The sequence below is a fragment of the Bombina bombina genome, chromosome 9 (genome assembly GCF_027579735.1).
Source record: "Bombina bombina isolate aBomBom1 chromosome 9, aBomBom1.pri, whole genome shotgun sequence".
Lineage (NCBI taxonomy): Eukaryota > Metazoa > Chordata > Amphibia > Anura > Bombinatoridae > Bombina > Bombina bombina.
The window spans coordinates 285030428-285052973 of record NC_069507.1 but is presented as its reverse complement, the minus strand read 5'-3'; the positions used below and the strand labels follow the sequence as shown (position 1 = coordinate 285052973).

The following is a 22546-nucleotide window of genomic DNA, read 5'->3' as shown; positions in this document are numbered from 1 at the left end:
GTGTAAAGAATAGTTACTTGCGGAGCCATGGGCTAGTGTAAAGGATAGTTACTCGCTGAGCCGTAGGCTAGTGTAAAGGATAGTTACTCGCTGAGCTGTGGGCTAGCGTAAATGATAGTTACTATCCAAGCCGTGGGCTAGCGTAAAGTATAGTTACTATCTGAGCCGTGGGCTAGCGTAAAGTATAGTTACTATCTGAGCCGTGGGCTAGCATAAAGGATAGTTACTCGCTGAGCTGTGTGCTAGCGTAAAGGATAATTACTTGCTGAGCTGTGGGCTAGTGTAAAGGATAGTTACTCTCTGAGCTGTGGACTAGCGTAAAGGATAGTTACTCTCTGAGCTGTGGACTAGCGTAAAGGATAATTACTTGCTGAGCTGTGGGCTAGTGTAAAGAATAGTTACTATCTGAGCCATGGGCTAGCATTAAGGATAGTTACTCGCGGAGTCGTAGACTAGCATTAAGTATAATTACTCGCTGACTGTGGACTAGTGTAAAGGATGCTTACTCGCTGAGCCATGGGCTAGCGTAAAGGATAGTTACTATCTGAGCCATGGGCTAGCGTAAAGGATAGTTACTCAATTACTCGCTGAGCAATGGTCTAGCGTAAAGGATAGTTACTCTCTGAGCTGTGGACTAGCATAAAGGATAATTACTCGCTGAGACGTGGGCTAATGTAAAGGATAGTTACTCGCTGAGCCGTGGGCTAGCATAAAGGATAGCTAATCTCTGAGCTGTGGGCTAGCATAAAGAATAATTACTCGCTGAGCCGTGGGCTAATGTAAAGGATAGTTACTCGCTGAGCCGTGGGCTAGCATAAAGGATAGCTAATCTCTGAGCTGTGGGCTAGCATAAAGGATAATTACTCGCTGAGCCGTGGACTAATGTAAAGGATAGTTATGCCTATGTCATTGTGATCCCTGACACATCATGTAACTGACATCCCTTCTGCCTGACCACACGTATGTACTAAATGCCGATACTCCTGATGTGGTTAGTGGCTGCTTACAACAATTACCTGATGTCCGCTGGTTACACTGCAGTGGGAGCTCAGTAACGCAGCTGTGGGTAACTCACACAGAGTGCCACAGGCTTGGTACTGCTGTTACACAGGTATCTCTTTTATTCCCTTATATAGCTGTGCCTCTCCTCACACAGAGCCCTCATTGTGTGCCCTATGCCCCCGGGCAGCTGGCACTATAGGAGTCACGATAAAGAAAGCAAGAATACATTTTTATTATTAAAAAACAAATCCCCCTCATTAACCCCATCACTACTGCAGCTGCACAGAGAGTCATCCTATTAACTGTCCTCTGCTTCACCCCATTAACCCATTCCTGGTTGGAGGATCCGTTGGCACAAAACACCTCAATAACAAGTTGTCACATTCACCCTTTGTATGCCAGAGCATCACTCTAGCAAATCTCCAGCTGCTAAATGTTCAGTTCTTCTCACATGGAGGCGTCTCTGCTGCTGCAACCAACAAGACTCCTTCAGCTGTGGATTACAGCTCATCTTCAAATTTTTGTGACACTCTCTGGCTCCGGCCGGATGGTCTGTCTGATTCTGAATTGTCACTGATTCTGGCAGTTCCTCTGCTGCTCCTGGCTGTCTCTCGCCCCGTCCTGGCTGTCTCTCGCCCTGTCCTGGCTGTCTCTCGCCCTGTAATCCTGGTCTCCTGATTAGCTTGGAGTGTCTCTTCCTCTAGTGTCTGCCTGTTGCTATCAACATCCCCCATTATAATCCTTGCTTGTAAGCGCTCCTGTCAAAGAAACAAAGTGAGCAAACTTAGACACACGCATCTCAGCGCACGCGGTAAAGACACAAGCAGCTCAAAAAGCCCACACAGTACAGACACACGCAGTCCCGAAAGCGCACAACAGACACACACAGCTCAGATAACACACACACACTGCACAAACACACGCAGCCCCGAAAGTGCACAACAGACACACACAGCTCAGATAACACACACACACTGCACAGACACATGCAGCCCCGAAAGCGCACAACAGACACACACAGCTCAGATAACACACACACTGCACAAACACATGCAGCCCCGAAAGTGCACAACAGACACACACAGCTCAGATAACACACACACACACTGCACAGACACACGCAGCCCCGAAAGTGCACGACAGACACACACAGCTCAGATAACACACACACACTGCACAGACACATGCAGCCCCGAAAGCGCACAACAGACACACACAGCTCAGATAACACACACACACTGCACAGACACATGCAGCCCCGAAAGCGCACAACAGACACACACAGCTCAGATAACACACACACTGCACAAACACACGCAGCCCCGAAAGCGCACAACAGACACACACAGCTCAGATAACACACACACTGCACAAACACACGCAGCCCCGAAAGTGCACAACAGACACACACAGCTCAGATAACACACACACTGCACAGACACACGCATCTCAGCGCACGCGGTACAGACACAAGCAGCTCAAAAAGCCCACACAGTACAGACACACGCAGCCCCGAAAGTGCACAACAGACACACACAGCTCAGATAACACACACACACACTGCACAGACACACGCAGCCCCGAAAGTGCACAACAGACACACACAGCTCAGATAATACACACACTGCACAGACACACGCAGCCCCGAAAGTGCACAACAGACGCACACTGCACAGACACACGCAGCTCTGAAAGCACACAACAGACACACACAGCTCAGATAACACACACACTGCACAGACACACGCAGCTCAGATAACACACACACTGCACAGACACACAGAGCTCAGATAACACACACACTGCACAGACACAAGTAGCCCCGAAAGTGCACAACAGACACACACTGCACAGACACACGCAGCTCTGAAAGCACACAACAGACACACACAGCTCAGATAACACACACACTGCACAGACACACACAGCCCCGAAAGCGCACAACAGACACACACAGCTCAGATAACACACACACTGCACAGACACACGCAGCTCAGATAACACACACACTGCACAGACACACACAGCTCAGATAACACACACACTGCAGACACACGCACCCCCGAAAGTGCACAACAGACACACACAGCTCAGATAACACACACACTGCACAGACACACGCAGCTCTGAAAGCACACAACAGACACACACAGCTCAGATAACACACACACTGCACAGACACACGCAGCTCTGAAAGCACACAACAGACACACACAGCTCAGATAACACACACACTGCACAGACACACGCAGCCCCGAAAGCGCACAACAGACACACGCAGCTCTGAAAGCGCACAACAGACACACACAGCTCAGATAACACACACTGCAGACACACGCAGCTCTGAAAGCCCACAACAGACACACGCTGCACAGACACACGCAGCTCAGATAACACACACACACTGCACAGACACACGCAGCCCCGAAAGCGCACAACAGACACACGCAGCTCTGAAAGCGCACAACAGACACACACAGCTCAGATAACACACACACTGCACAGACACACGCAGCTCTGAAAGCACACAACAGACACACACAGCTCAGATAACACACACACTGCACAGACACACGCAGCCCCGAAAGCGCACAACAGACACACACAGCTCAGATAACACACACACTGCACAGACACACGCAGCCCCGAAAGCACACAACAGACACACACAGCTCAGATAACACACACACTGCACAGACACACAGCTCAGATAACACACACACTGCACAGACACATGCAGCCCCGAAAGCACACAACAGACACACGCAGCCCCGAAAGTGCACAACAGACACGCACAGCTCAGATAACATACACACTGCAGACACACGCAGCTCTGAAAGCACACAACAGACACACACAGCTCACATAACACACACACTGCACAGACACACGCAGCTCTGAAAGCACACAACAGACACACACAGCTCAGATAACACACACACTGCACAGACACACGCAGCTCTGAAAGCACACGACACACACAGCTCACATAACGCACACACTGCACAGACACACGCAGCCCCGAAAGCGCACAACAGACACACGCAGCTCTGAAAGCGCACAACAGACACACACAGCTCAGATAACACACACACTGCACAGACACACGCATCTCTGAAAGCGCACAACAGACACACACAGCTCAGATAACACACACACTGCACAGACACACGCAGCTCAGATAACACACACACTGCACAGACACACGCAGCTCCGAAAGCGCACAACAGACACACGCAGCTCTGAAAGCGCACAACAGACACACACAGCTCAGATAACACACACACTGCACAGACACACACAGCTCTGAAAGCGCACAACAGACACACACAGCTCAGATAACACACACACTGCACAGACACACGCAGCTCTGAAAGCACACAACAGACACACACAGCTCAGATAACACACACACTGCACAGACACACGCAGCTCAGATAACACACACGCTGCACAGACACACACAGCCCCGAAAGCGCACAACAGACACACGCAGCTCTGAAAGCGCACAACAGACACACACAGCGCAGATAACACACACACTGCACAGACACACACAGCTCTGAAAGCGCACAACAGACACACACAGCGCAGATAACACACACTGCAGACACACGCAGCTCTGAAAGCACACAACAGACACACACAGCTCAGATAACACACACACACTGCACAGACACACGCAGCTCTGAAAGTGCACAACAGACACAAACAGCTCAGATAACAGACACACTGCACAGACACACGCAGCCCCGAAAGTGCACAACAGACACACATAGCTCAGATAACACACACACTGCACAGACACACACAGCTCTGAAAGCGCACAACAGACACACACAGCTCAGATAACACACACACTGCACAGACACACACAGCCCCGAAAGTACACAACAGACACACACAGCTCAGATAACAAACACACTGCACAGACACACGCAGCTCTGAAAGCGCACAACAGACACACACAGCTCAGATAACACACACACACTGCACAGACACACGCAGCTTTGAAAGTGCACAACAGACACACACAGCTCAGATAACACACACTGCACAGACACACGCAGCTCTGAAAGTACACAACAGACACACACAGCTCACATAACACACACACTGCACAGACACACGCAGCCCCGAAAGCGCACAACAGACACACACAGCTCAGATAACACACACACACTGCACAGACACACGCAGCTCTGAAAGTGCACAACAGACACACAGCTCAGATAACACACACACTGCACAGACACACGCAACTCTGAAAGCACACAACAGACACACACAGCTCAGATAACACACACACTGCAGACACACGCAGTCCTTAAAGTGCACAACAGACACACACAGCTTAGATAACACACACACTGCACAGAAACACACAGCTCAGATAACACACACACAGCACTGACAAGCACACACTCACAGCAAACACAGCTTAGACAGCACACCCATACAGCACAGACACACACACAGCACAGAGACACAGCTCAGACAGCACACACAGAGTACAGACACACAGCACATACACAGCTCAGACAGCACACACACACCACAGAGACAAAGTTCAAACAGCAAACACATACAGTACAGACAGCACACACACACAACACACACAGTTCAGACAGCACACACAGCCACAAAGCTCAGACAGCACACACATACAGCTCACACACACAAAGCTCAGACAGCACACACAGCCACAAAGCTCAGACAGCACACACATACAGCTCACACACACAAAGCTCAGACAGCTCACACACACAAAGCTCAGACAGCACACACAGCCACAAAGCTCAGACAGCACACACATACAGCTCACACACACAAAGCTCAGACAGCTCACACACACAAAGCTCAGACAGCACACACATACAGCTCACACACACAAAGCTCAGACAGCACACACATACAGCTCACACACACAAAGCTCAGACAGCACACACATACAGCTCACACACACAAAGCTCAGACAGCACACACATACAGCTCACACACACAAAGCTCAGACAGCACACACATACAGCTCACACACACAAAGCTCAGACAGCACACACATACAGCTCACACACACAAAGCTCAGACAGCTCACACACACAAAGCTCAGACAGCACACACATACAGCTCACACACACAAAGCTCAGACAGCACACACATACAGCTCACACACACAAAGCTCAGACAGCACACACATACAGCTCACACACACAAAGCTCAGACAGCACACACATACAGCTCACACACACAAAGCTCAGACAGCACACACATACAGCTCACACACACAAAGCTCAGACAGCACACACATACAGCTCACACACACAAAGCTCAGACAGCACACACAGCTTAGATAGAACACACAGCTCAGTAATAATATCATGAGCAATTTCTTGTGTTCTGCTGGCATAGGCGAGAAAACATCCTTATTCCTCTCCACCATTTCCTAGGTGTTAGCTCTGGTGAAATAGTCACTACTTGTTCGGAGACTTGGGCTAGTAATGTTTCTCTATCCCTCCATGGCTTAAGAAGATTTATGTGGAATATTTGCTCTTTCCTACGTCGGTCAGGCTGACTAACTTTATAATTCACAGGGCTTACCTTTTCTATAATTTCATAAGGTCCCTGCCAATGAGCCAAAAGCTCAGACAGCACACACATAAAGCTCAGACAGCACACAGCCACAAAGTTCAGACAGAAAACACATACAGCTCACACACACAGGGCTCAGACAGCACACACATACAGTACAGGCACACAGCACACACTCACAGCACAGACACAGCTCAGATAGGACACACAGCTCAGACAGCACATACTCACAGCACACACATAGAGCTCAGACAGCAAACACACACACACACATCACAGAGACAAAGTTCAAACAGCACATACATACAGTACAGACAGCACACACATAAAGCTCAGACAGCACACACAGCACACACATAAAGCTCAGACAGCACACACAGCCACAAAGTTCAGACAGAAAACACATACAGCTCACACACACACGGCTCAGACAGCACACACACAAAGCTCAGACAGCACACACATACAGTACAGACAGCACACACATAAAGCTCAGACAGCACACACATAAAGCTCAGACAGCACACACAGCCACAAAGTTCAGACAGAAAACACATACAGCTCACACACACACGGCTCAGACAGAACACACACAAAGCTCAGACAGCACACACATACAGTACAGACAGCACACACATAAAGCTCAGACAGCACACACATACAGTACAGACAGCACACACATAAAGCTCAGACAGCACACACATAAAGCTCAGACAGCACACACATACAGTACAGACAGCACACACATACAGTACAGACAGCACACACATACAGTACAGACAGCACACACATAAAGCTCAGACAGCACACACATACAGTACAGACAGCACACACATAAAGCTCAGACAGCACACACATACAGTACAGACAGCACACACATAAAGCTCAGACAGCACACACATACAGTACAGACAGCACACACATACAGTACAGACAGCACACACATACAGTACAGACAGCACACACATACAGTACAGACAGCACACACATACAGTACAGACAGCACACACATAAAGCTCAGACAGCACACACATACAGTACAGACAGCACACACATAAAGCTCAGACAGCACACACAGCCACAAAGTTCAGACAGAAAACACATACAGCTCACACACACACGGCTCAGACAGCACACACACACACACATCACAGAGACAAAGCTCAAACAGCACACACAGCACACACTCACAGCACACACATAAAGCTCAGACAGCACACACAGCCACAAAGCTCAGACAAAACACACATACAGCTCACACACACATGGTACAGACAGCACACACACAAAGCTCAGACAGCACGCACATAAAGCACACGTACACAGCTTAGACAGCACAGGCACACAGCTCAGATAGCACACCCACACACAGCACAGAGACACAGCTCAGATAGCACAGACACACAGTTCAGACAGCACACACATACCGTACAGACAGCACACACATACAGCACAGACACAGCTCAGATAGGACACACAGCTCAGAGACACAGCTCAGCCAGCACACACACACACACACACCAGAGACACAGCTCAAACAGCACACACATACAGTACAGACAGCACACACACACACAGTTTAGACAACACACATGTTACAGCACACACACACATACAGTACAGACAGCACACACACATCACAGAGACACAGCTTAAACAATACACACATACAGTACAGACAGCACATGCACACAGAGCTCAGACAACACACACATACAGCTCAGGCAACACACACAGTTCAGACAGCAGACTGCGCTCAGACAGCACACACATAAAGCACACGCACACAGCACGCACATACAGCATACATACACAGCACATACATACAGACACACACAGCTCAGACAGCACACACATACAGCACAGACAGCACACAATCACAGCACACACATACAGCTCAGACAGCACACACATACAGCTCAGACAACACACACTCACAACACACACATACAGCTCAGACAGCACACACACAGCTCTCACACACACACACACATACATACAGCACACACATACAGTACCGACACACAGCACATACATACAGCAGGCACAAACAGCTCAGACAGCACACACATACAGCACAGACACACAGCACATACATAAAGCAGACACACACAGCTCAGACAGCACACACATACAACAGACACACACAGCTCAGGCTGCACACACATACAGCTCACACAGCACAGACACACACACAGCACAGACACATGCATACAGCTCACACACAGCTCACACACAGCACAGACACATACATACAGCTCACACACCGCACAGACACATACAGCACAGACACCGCAAACACACACACATAGCACACACAGCTCAGACAGCACACACATACAACAGACACACACAGCTCAGGCAGCACACACATACAGCTCACACAGCACAGACACACACACACAGCACAGACACATGCATACAGCTCACACACAGCACAGACACATACATACAGCTCACACACCGCACAGACACATACAGCACAGACACCGCAAACACACACACATAGCACACACAGCTCAGACAGCACACACACATAGCACACACAGCTCAGACAGCACACACACATAGCACACACAGCTCAGACAGCACACACAAAGCACAGACACACACAGCTCACACAGCACACAAATACAGCTCACACACACAACACAGACACATACAGCACAGACACACACACACATATATATATCAAAATGTGCAAATGTTCCCTAACAACAACACACACCCGTTCCCTATTTATACCCTAATGTGTTCAACATTTCCGGGTCAGCCAACACCATGTGATTACACCGTGTAAATTCCGATGTGCCCCAGACACTTCTCCACAAAACACATGGCTAATTAACATAGCCTCTCCCACTCATGACGAGTAGCAGCTATGTCATCCTTGAATTGTTACAACAGTGAAACACTACAGCGTGACTGAAACCGGACCAATCTAAAAACATCACCCCTCTACAGTGCGATCACATAGATTAAAAATGTATATATCTATACTTAGAACCTGTCAATGTATCATATCCTGATGTGTTATTCATATCCGGGTCAGCCAACCCCATGTGGTTACACCATGCAGATTGCGACGTACTTCAGACGCTCTCCACAAAGCACATGGCTAATTAACATTTCCCACTCATGACGAGTAGCAGCTACGTCATCCTTGAATTACTACAGCAGTGAAACACAACGGCATGACTGAAACCGGACCAATCTAAAAACGTCACACCTCCACAGTGCGATCACATAGATTAAAAAATGTATATATACATACTTAGAGCCTGTCAATATATATATATATACATATACAGGTAGCCCTCAGTTTACGCCGGGGTAAGGTTCCAGAAGGAATGGTTGTAAATCGAAACCGTTGTAAATTGAAACCCAGTTTATAATGTAAGTCAGTGGGAAGTGAGGGAGATAGGTTCCAGGCCCCTCTCAAAATTGTCATAAGTAACACCTAATACATTATTTTTAAAGCTTTGAAATGAAGACTTTAAATGCTAAACAGCATTATAAACCTAATAAAATAATCACATAACACAGACTTCACTTGTATTTTTCTGCAAACAGTTCTTTCTATGCATTCCAATCAGGACCGATTTATAGACAGGAAGATCTTGTTCTTTTGAAATCTGCTCGATAGCTCTGGTCTGGTTCAACTGATTAATTTCAGCTTGCTTGGCTTTGCTGCAACACAAGCGGACAGCTCCACCTACTGGTTATTTTATTAAATGCACTGCTTCTCAATGCTTTTCAATAGCAGTCACATGACTGAAAAAAAAGGTTGTTATTCTGAAACGGTGTAAATTGAACCGTTGTAAAACGAGGGCCACCTGTATATATATATACATTTTTAATCTATGTGATCGCACTGTGGAGGGGTGATGTTTTTAGATTGGTCCGGTTTCAGTCACGCTGTAGTGTTTCACTGTTGTAACAATTCAAGGATGACGTAGCTGCTACTCGTCATGAGTGGGAGAGGCTATGTTAATTAGCCATGTGTTTTGTGGAGAAGTGTCTGGAGCACGTCGGAATTTACTGTAAAGACAGCACACACAGCCAGCACAGACACACACATATACATATATATACACACACACAGCACAGACACACACAGCTCAGACAGCACACACACAGATCAGACACACACATACAGCACAGACACACACACAGCTCAGACACACACATACAGCACAGACACACACATACAGCACAGACACACACAAGACACACACAGCACACACACAGATCAGACACACACACAGCTCAGACACACACATACAGCACAGACACACATATACATATATATACACATACAGCACAGACACACACATACAGCAAAGACACACACACACACATATACATACACATACAGCACAGACACACACACATGTATAACAAATTTTATGCTTACCTGATAAATGTATTTATTTCTTGACACGATGAGTCCACGGATCATCTAATTACTATTGGGAATATCACTCCTGCCCACCAGGAGGCGGCAAAGAGCACCACAGCAAAGCTGTTAAATATCACCTCCCTTCCCTCCAACCCCAGTCATTCGACCGAAGCAAAGGAGAGAAAGGAAGCAACAAGGTGCAGAGGTGTCTGAAGTTTATAACATACCAACAACCGCCTCCTGCTGGGCAGGAGTGATATTCCCAATAGTAATTAGATGATCCGTGGACTCATTGTGTCATTAGAAATATATAATAATAAAGCAATAAATAGGGAACAAATAGAGAACAAACCAGCATCCAGCTGTATAAATCCGTCCTAGGACGGATTTATACAGCTGGATGCTGGTTTGTTCTCTATGATTCCTCCTCATACACCGTACTGTATCAGTTGACATATGTCTGTATCCACTGGTTTACATTTTATATCCCAATAGCCCAGTGTATATCTGCCCATTTACCAGGATCATGCATCTGTGGGTTCTCTGTTGTGATTATTGCTTTATTGATTGCGCTATTTATTGCTTTATTAATTGCTGTATTAGATGTATTTACTTTGCACTGTGGGTTTGGTTGCCATGACAACCAGTTTTTGGCGGTTTTTGCACTAGGGGGAGGGGTCTATGTATACATAAATGTTTGATTCACTTGTATGTTGTTGGTCTGATGAAGGGGAGCACTCCCCGAAACGTTACTAATTAAACTATTTGTTTAAAACTTAAGCCCAGAGAGTGCTGTTTTCTACCTGACTATATATATATATATACACACACAGAGCACATACAGCGCAGACACACAAACACACACACAGAGCACATACAGCGCAGACACACACACAGCACTGACACACACACAGAGCACATACAGCACAGGCACACAAACACACACACAGAGCACATACAGCGCAGACACACCACACAGCACTGACACACACACAGAGCACATACAGCGCAGACACACAAACACACACACAGAGCACATACAGCGCAGACACACCACACAGCACTGACACACACACAGAGCACATACAGCGCAGACACACACACAGCACTGACACACACACAGAGCACATACAGCACAGGCACACACACGACACACACAGCACAGACACACACAGCACTGACACACACACAGAGCACATACAGCACAGGCACACACAGCACTGACACACACACAGAGCACATACAGCACAGGCACACACACGACACACACAGCATAGACACACACACACACAACACACAGATAGACACACAGACACACACACAGAAACACACGCACACAGAAACACACAAACACAGACACACACACACAGAGCACATACAGCACAGGCACACACACAACACACAGATAGACACACAGACACACACACAGAAACACACGCACACAGAAACACACAAACACAGACACACACACACAGAGCACATACAGCACAGGCACACACGACACACACAGTTTAGACAGCACAGGAACAAACACGACACACACAGCTCAGACAGCACACACAGATACACACACAGAGCACATACAGCACAGTCACACACAGCACATACACATACACACACACAAAGCACATACAGCACAGACACACACACACAGAGCATATACACACACAGAGCACATACAGCACAGACACACACACACAGAGCACACACAGCACAGACACACACACAGAGCACATACAGCACAGACACACACACACAGAGCACATACAGCACAGACACACACACAGAGCACATACAGCACAGACACACACACACAGAGCACACACAGCACAGACACACACATATACACACACATACACACACACACACACACACACAGAGCACATACAGCACAGACACACACACAGAGCACATACAGCACAGACACACACAGAGCACATACACACACAGATACACACACAGAGCACATACAGCACAGACACACACACAGAGCACATACAGCACAGACACACACACATACACAGAGCACATACAGTACAGACACACACACAGAGACATACACACACAGAGCACATACAGCACAGACACACACACACAGAGCACATACACACAGACATACACACAGAGAGCACAGACACACACACAGAGCATATACAGCACAGACACACACACACAGACATACACACACAGAGCACATACAGCACAGACACACACACACAGACATACACACACAGAGCACATACAGCACAGACACACACAGAGCACATACAGCACAGACACACAGACATACACACAGAGAGCACAGACACACACACAGTCATACACACACACAGAGCACATACAGCACAGACACACACACACAGAGCACATACAGCACAGACACACACACAGAGCACATACAGCACAGACACACACACAGAGCACATACAGCACAGACACACACACAGAGCACATACACACACACACAGAGCACATACAGCACAGACACACACACAGAGCACATACAGCACAGACACACACACACAGAGCACATACAGCACAGACACACACACAGAGCACATACAGCACAGACACACACACACAGAGCACATACAGCACAGACACACACACAGAGCACATACACACACACAGAGCACATACAGCACAGACACACACACACAGAGCACATACAGCACAGACACACACACAGAGCACATACAGCACAGACACACACACAGAGCACATACAGCACAGACACACACACACAGAGCATATACAGCACAGACACACACACACAGACATACACACACAGAGCACATACAGCACAGACACACACACACAGACATACACACACAGAGCACATACAGCACAGACACACACAGAGCACATACAGCACAGACACACAGACATACACACAGAGAGCACAGACACACACACAGTCATACACACACACAGAGCACATACAGCACAGACACACACACACAGAGCACATACAGCACAGACACACACACAGAGCACATACAGCACAGACACACACACAGAGCACATACAGCACAGACACACACACAGAGCACATACACACACACACAGAGCACATACAGCACAGACACACACACAGAGCACATACACACACACAGAGCACATACAGCACAGACACACACACACAGAGCACATACAGCACAGACACACACACAGAGCACATACAGCACAGACACACACACAGAGCACATACAGCACAGACACACACACACAGAGCACATACAGCACAGACACACACACACAGAGCACACACAGCACAGACACACACACAGAGCACATACAGCACAGACACACACACAGAGCACATACAGTACAGACACACACACAGAGCACATACAGTACAGACACACACACAGAGCACATACAGCACAGACACACACACAGAGCACATACAGTACAGACACACACAGATACACACACAGAGCATATACAGCACAGACACACACACACACAGAGACATACACACACAGAGCATATACAGCACAGACACACACAGATACACACACAGAGCACATACAGTACAGACACACACAGATACACACACAGAGCACATACAGTACAGACACACAGAGATACAGACACAGAGCACATACAGCACAGACACACACACACAGACATACACACACAGAGCACATACAGCACAGACACACACACAGAGCACATACAGCACAGACACACACACAGAGCACATACAGCACAGACACACACACAGAGCACATACAGCACAGACATACACACACAGAGCACATACAGCACAGACACACACAGAGCACAGACATACACACACACACAGAGCACATACAGCACAGACACACACACAGGCATACACACACAGAGACATACACACACAGAGGCACATACAGCACAGGCACACACAGCACTGACACACACACAGAGCACATACAGCACAGGCACACACACACGACACACACAGCATAGACACACACACACACACACAACACACAGATAGACACACAGACACACACACACAGAAACACACGCACACAGAAACACACAAACACAGACACACACACACAGAGCACATACAGCACAGGCACACACACAACACACAGATAGACACACAGACACACACACAGAAACACACGCACACAGAAACACACAAACACAGACACACACACACAGAGCACATACAGCACAGGCACACACGACACACACAGTTTAGACAGCACAGGAACAAACACGACACACACAGCTCAGACAGCACACACAGATACACACACAGAGCACATACAGCACAGTCACACACAGCACATACACATACACACACACAAAGCACATACAGCACAGACACACACACACAGATACACACACAGAGCATATACACACACAGAGCACATACAGCACAGACACACACACACAGAGCACACACAGCACAGACACACACACAGAGCACATACAGCACAGACACACACACACAGAGCACATACAGCACAGACACACACACAGAGCACATACAGCACAGACACACACACACAGAGCACACACAGCACAGACACACACAGATACACACACAGATACACACACATACACACACACACACAGAGCACATACAGCACAGACACACACACAGAGCACATACAGCACAGACACACACAGATACACACACAGAGCACATACACACACAGATACACACACAGAGCCACATACAGCACAGACACACACACAGAGCACATACAGCACAGACACACACAGATACACACACAGAGCACATACAGCACAGACACACACACACAGACATACACACACAGAGCACATACAGCACAGACACACACAGATCACACAGCACAGACACACAGACATACACACAGAGAGCACAGACACACACACAGTCATACACACACACAGAGCACATACAGCACAGACACACACACACAGAGCACATACAGCACAGACACACACACACAGAGCACATACAGCACAGACACACACACAGAGCACATACAGCACAGACACACACAGATACACACACAGAGCACATACAGTACAGACACACACACAGAGACATACACACACAGAGCACATACAGCACAGACACACACACACAGAGCACATACACACAGACATACACACAGAGAGCACAGACACACACACAGAGCACATACAGTACAGACACACACAGATACACACACAGAGCATATACAGCACAGACACACACACACAGACATACACACACAGAGCACATACAGCACAGACACACACAGATCACACAGCACAGACACACAGACATACACACAGAGAGCACAGACACACACACAGTCATACACACACACAGAGCACATACAGCACAGACACACACACACAGAGCACATACAGCACAGACACACACACACAGAGCACATACAGCACAGACACACACACAGAGCACATACACACACACACAGAGCACATACAGCACAGACACACACACAGAGCACATACAGCACAGACACACACACACAGAGCACATACAGCACAGACACACACACACAGAGCACATACAGCACAGACACACACACAGAGCACATACAGCACAGACACACACACACAGAGCACATACAGCACAGACACACACACAGAGCACATACACACACACAGAGCACATACAGCACAGACACACACACAGAGCACATACAGCACAGACACACACACACAGAGCACATACAGCACAGACACACACACACAGAGCACATGCAGCACAGACACACACACACAGAGCACATACAGCACAGACACACACACAGAGCACATACACACACACAGAGCACATACAGCACAGACACACACACAGAGCACATACAGCACAGACACACACACAGAGCACATACAGCACAGACACACACACACAGAGCACATACAGCACAGACACACACACACAGAGCACATACAGCACAGACACACACACACAGAGCACACACAGCACAGACACACACACAGAGCACATACAGCACAGACACACACACAGAGCACATACAGTACAGACACACACACAGAGCACATACAGCACAGACACACACACAGAGCATATACAGCACAGACACACACACAGAGACATACACACACAGAGCATATACAGCACAGACACACACAGATACACACACAGAGCACATACAGTACAGGACACACACAGATACACACACAGAGCACATACAGTACAGACACACACAGATACACACACAGAGCACATACAGCACAGACACACACAGACATACACACACAGAGCACATACAGCACAGACACACACACAGAGCACATACAGCACAGACACACACACAGAGCACATACAGCACAGACACACACACACAGCACATACAGCACAGACATACACACACAGAGCACATACAGCACAGACACACACAGAGCACATACAGCACAGACACACACACACACACAGAGCACATACAGCACAGACACACACACAGGCATACACACACAGAGACATACACACACAGAGCACATACAGCACAGACACACACACACAGGCATACACACACAGGCATACACACAGACAGAGCACATACAGCACAGACACACACAGCACCACACACACACACACACACACACAGACAGAGCACATACAGCACAGACACACACACACAGACATACACACACAGAGCACATACAGCACAGACACACACACACAGGCATACACACAGACAGAGCACATACAGCACAGACACACACAGCACCACACACACACACACAGACAGAGCACATATAGCACAGACACCATACAGCACAGACACACACACACAGGAATACACACACACAGGAATACACACACACAGGAATACACACACACAGAGCACAGACACACACACACAGAGCACATACAGCACAGACACACACACACACACACAGAGCGACACGCGCACACACACACACAGCACAGACACACACAGATACACACACAGATACACACACAAGCATACACACACCACACAGAGCACATACAGCACAGACACACACACAGGCATACACACACACACACAAGCATACACACACACACACACACAGAGCACATACAGCACAGACAACACACACACACAGAGCACATACAGCACAGACACACACACACACAGATACACACACAGGTATACACACACACACAGAGCACATACAGCACAGACACACACACAGAGACACACAGATACACACACAGGCATACACACACAGGCATACACACACACACACACACACAGATACACACACAAGCATACACACACACAGAGCACATACATCACAGACACACACACACAGAGCACATACACACACAGCACATACAGCACAGACACACACAGATACACACACACAGAGAACATACAGCACAGACACACACACACACAGGTATACACACACACACAGAGCACATACAGCACAGACACACACACAGGCATGCACACACACGCATACACACACACACACACAGAGCACATACAGCACAGACACACACATACACACACACACACACACAGAGCACATACAGCACAGACACACACACACAGAGCACATACAGCACAGACACACACACACAGCACAGACACACACACACAGAGCACATACAGCACAGACACACACACAGAGCACATACAGCACAGACACACACACAGAGCACATACAGCACAGACACACACACAGAGCACATACAGCACAGACACACACACAGAGCACATACAGCACAGACACACACACACAGCACAGACACACACAGATACACACACAGATACACACACAGATACACACACAGATACACACAGATACACACACAGAGCACATACAGCACAGACACACACACACAGAGCACATACAGCACAGACACACACACACAGCACAGACACACACACACAGAGCACATACAGCACAGACACACACACAGAGCACATACAGCACAGACACACACACAGAGCACATACAGCACAGACACACACACAGAGCACATACAGCACAGACACACACACAGAGCACATACAGCACAGACACACACACACAGCACAGACACACACAGATACACACACAGATACACACACAGATACACACACAGATACACACAGATACACACACACACACAGAGCACATACAGCACAGACACACACACAGAGACACACAACACAGACACACAAAGAACTCAGAATTCTGGGCAGATAATTCTCAGGGACTTATGTGGAAACTGAAATAAAAAGAATTCTTCCAGGAGTACAGAACATTATTTACTCTTCATATAGCAGCGGTTTTACAGTATTTGAAGATGAAATCTCTCCTGCACAGGCATCAGCTGACTAGTCGAGTTATAATGATTCGCTGCTGCCATCTGCTGGCCCAGTTTAGTGTCATAAGGATAGTTACAGAGTCAGGGTGTGAGGGAACAAGCACTTACACATGCTGTCTCTTACCCTTTTGTACAATTAATATTATTATTCTTTATTTTTATGGAGTGGCGTCAACTTCTGTAGCGCTCACAATTTAACTACTAACAGGTGTAAACAGTTTTGTGGCAGCATGTCACAAGCAATGATGTGCACAAGCCACACTAGGGCTCTCACTCCCCTCGTTCTGCTCATCACCGTATGTTACTACCATAGTCAGCACCTGACAATATAGCAGATACCACTGGACAATACAGAGGACAAATCTAACCCAATGAATACAGCTTCTTCCCATTAATTTAACATCAGAAGTAGGACACTAACGGTTATCTAAGTAACAGTGGGGAATATTATTAGTTGTAGCCTCAGCCTCTGTTACCTGCTCTGCATGATCTGATGATTCAGTGAACCACAAAGCAATCGCACATCTCCTTCCATTAGTCACAGCTCGCACACCATGAGGGTTTTCCTCCCCTGAACTAAAAAGGACTAGACGACCGCAGCGAGGGCGAAGCTCAGCCTAAAACAACAGATACGAGGACATAAGGGAAAGATATTGGGGCATCTATATACTGCGACAGGTCACTTTAAAAGCAATAGGCAATATAGATAATATCAGACAAGGCATGAGGACACAAACTGCAACAGATGCAGCGTAAAGGCAGGTAAGTGGCACAGGGGCATAACGTGACAGTAAGAGATGGCACAGGGGCATAAAGCGAGAGTAAGAGATGGCACAGGGGTATAAAGTGACAGTAAGAGATGGCACAGGGGTATAAAGTGACAGTAAGAGATGACACAGGGGTATAACGTGACAGTAAGAGATGGCACAGGGGTATAAAGTGACAGTAAGAGATGGCAAAGAGGTAAAAAGTGACAGTAAGAGATGGCACAGGGGTATAAAGTGACAGTAAGAGATGGCACAGGGGTATAAAGTGACAGTAAGAGATGGCACAGAGGTATAAAGTGACAGTAAGAGATGACACAGAGGTATAAAGTGACAGTAAGAGATGACACAGGGGTATAAAGTGACAGTAAGAGATGGCACAGGGGTATAAAGTGACAGTAAGAGATGACACAGGGGTATAAAGCGACAGTAAGAGATGACACAGGGGTATAAAGCGACAGTAAGAGATGACACAGGGGTATAAAGCGACAGTAAGAGATGGCACAGGGGTATAAAGTGACGGTAAGAGATGGCACAGGGGTATAAAGTGACGGTAAGAGATGACACAGGGGCATAAAGTGACGGTAAGAGATGACACAGGGGTATAACACACAGTGAGAGGGACAGGATATAACACACAGTGAGAGGGACAGGATATAACACACAGTGAGAGGGACAGGATATAACACACAGTGAGAGAGGGACAGGATATAACACACAGTGAGAGGGACAGGATATAACACACAGTGAGAGAGGGACAGGATATAACACACAGTGAGAGGGACAGGATAGTACACACAGTGAGAGAGGGACAGGATATAACACACAGTGAGAGAGGGACAGGATATAACACACAGTGAGAGAGGGACAGGATATAACACACAGTGAGAGGGGGACCAGATATAACACACAGTGAGAGGGGACAGGATATAACACACACAGTGAGAGAGGGACAGGATATAACACACAGTGAGAGAGGGACAGGATATACACACAGTGAGAGAGGGACAGGATATAACACACAGTGAGAGGGGGACAGGATATAACACACAGTGAGGGGGACAGGATATAACACACAGTGAGAGAGGGACAGGATATAACACACAGTGAGAGAGGGACAGGATATAACACACAGTGAGAGAGGGACAGGATATAACACACAGTGAGAGAGGGACAGGATATAACACACAGTGAGAGAGGGACAGGATATAACACACAGTGAGAGAGGGACAGGATATAACACACAGTGAGAGGGGGACAGGATATAACACACAGTGAGAGAGGGACAGGATATAACACACAGTGAGAGGGACAGGATATAACACAGAGTGAGAGAGGGACAGGATATAACACACAGTGAGAGGGGGACAGGATATAACACACAGTGAGAGAGGGACAGGATATAACACACAGTGAGAGAGGGACAGGATATAACACACAGTGAGAGAGGGACAGGATATAACACACAGTGAGAGAGGGACAGGATATAACACACAGTGAGAGAGGGACAGGATATAACACACAGTGAGAGGGACAGGATATAACACACAGTGAGAGAGGGACAGGATATAACACACAGTGAGAGAGGGACAGGATATAACACACAGTGAGAGAGGGACAGGATATAACACACAGTGAGAGGGACAGGATATAACACAGAGTGAGAGAGGGACAGGATATAACACACAGTGAGAGGGGGACAGGATATAACACACAGTGAGAGAGGGACAGGATATAACACACAGTGAGAGAGGGACAGGATATAACACACAGTGAGAGAGGGACAGGATATTACACACAGTGAGAGAGGGACAGGATATAACACACAGTGAGAGGGACAGGATATAACACACAGTGAGAGGGACACAGGATATAACACACAGTGAGAGGGACAGTATATAACACACAGTGAGAGTGTGGACAGGATATAACACACAGTGAGAGAGGGACAGGATATAACACACAGTGAGAGGGACACAGGATATAACACACAGTGAGAGGGACACAGGATATAACACACAGTGAGAGAGGGACAGGATATAACACACAGTGAGAGAGGGACAGGATATAACACACAGTGAGAGAGGGACAGGATATAACACAGAGAGAGAGGGACAGGATATAACACACAGTGAGAGGGGGACAGGATATAACACACAGTGAGAGAGGGACAGGATATAACACACAGTGAGAGAGGGACAGGATATAACACACAGTGAGAGGGACACAGGATATAACACACAGTGAGAGAGGGACAGGATATAACACACAGTGAGAGGGACACAGGATATAACACACAGTGAGAGAGGGACAGGATATAACACACAGTGAGAGGGGGACAGGATATAACACACAGTGAGAGAGGGACAGGATATAACAAACAGTGAGAGAGGGACAGGATATAACACACAGTGAGAGAGGGACAGGATATAACACACAGTGAGAGGGGGACAGGATATAACACACAGTGAGAGAGGGACAGGATATAACACACAGTGAGAGGGACAG

The 22546-nt window shown here is 47.5% G+C and overlaps 1 protein-coding gene across 1 annotated transcript in view; it reads right to left on the bottom strand.

The window, feature by feature from the left end:
- Positions 1–1471: 1471 nt before the first annotated feature.
- The window catches only part of P3H3 (prolyl 3-hydroxylase 3), a 200365-nt gene continuing 179290 nt past the window's right edge, over positions 1472–22546 (bottom strand). The window contains exons 12-13 of the mRNA XM_053693072.1: positions 19751–19891; positions 1472–1760 (exon numbers count right to left, since the gene is read on the bottom strand). Of these exons, the coding sequence (XP_053549047.1) occupies positions 1503–1760; positions 19751–19891 (399 nt within the window). The 3' untranslated portion in view covers positions 1472–1502. The remainder of the gene's footprint in view (positions 1761–19750; positions 19892–22546) is intronic.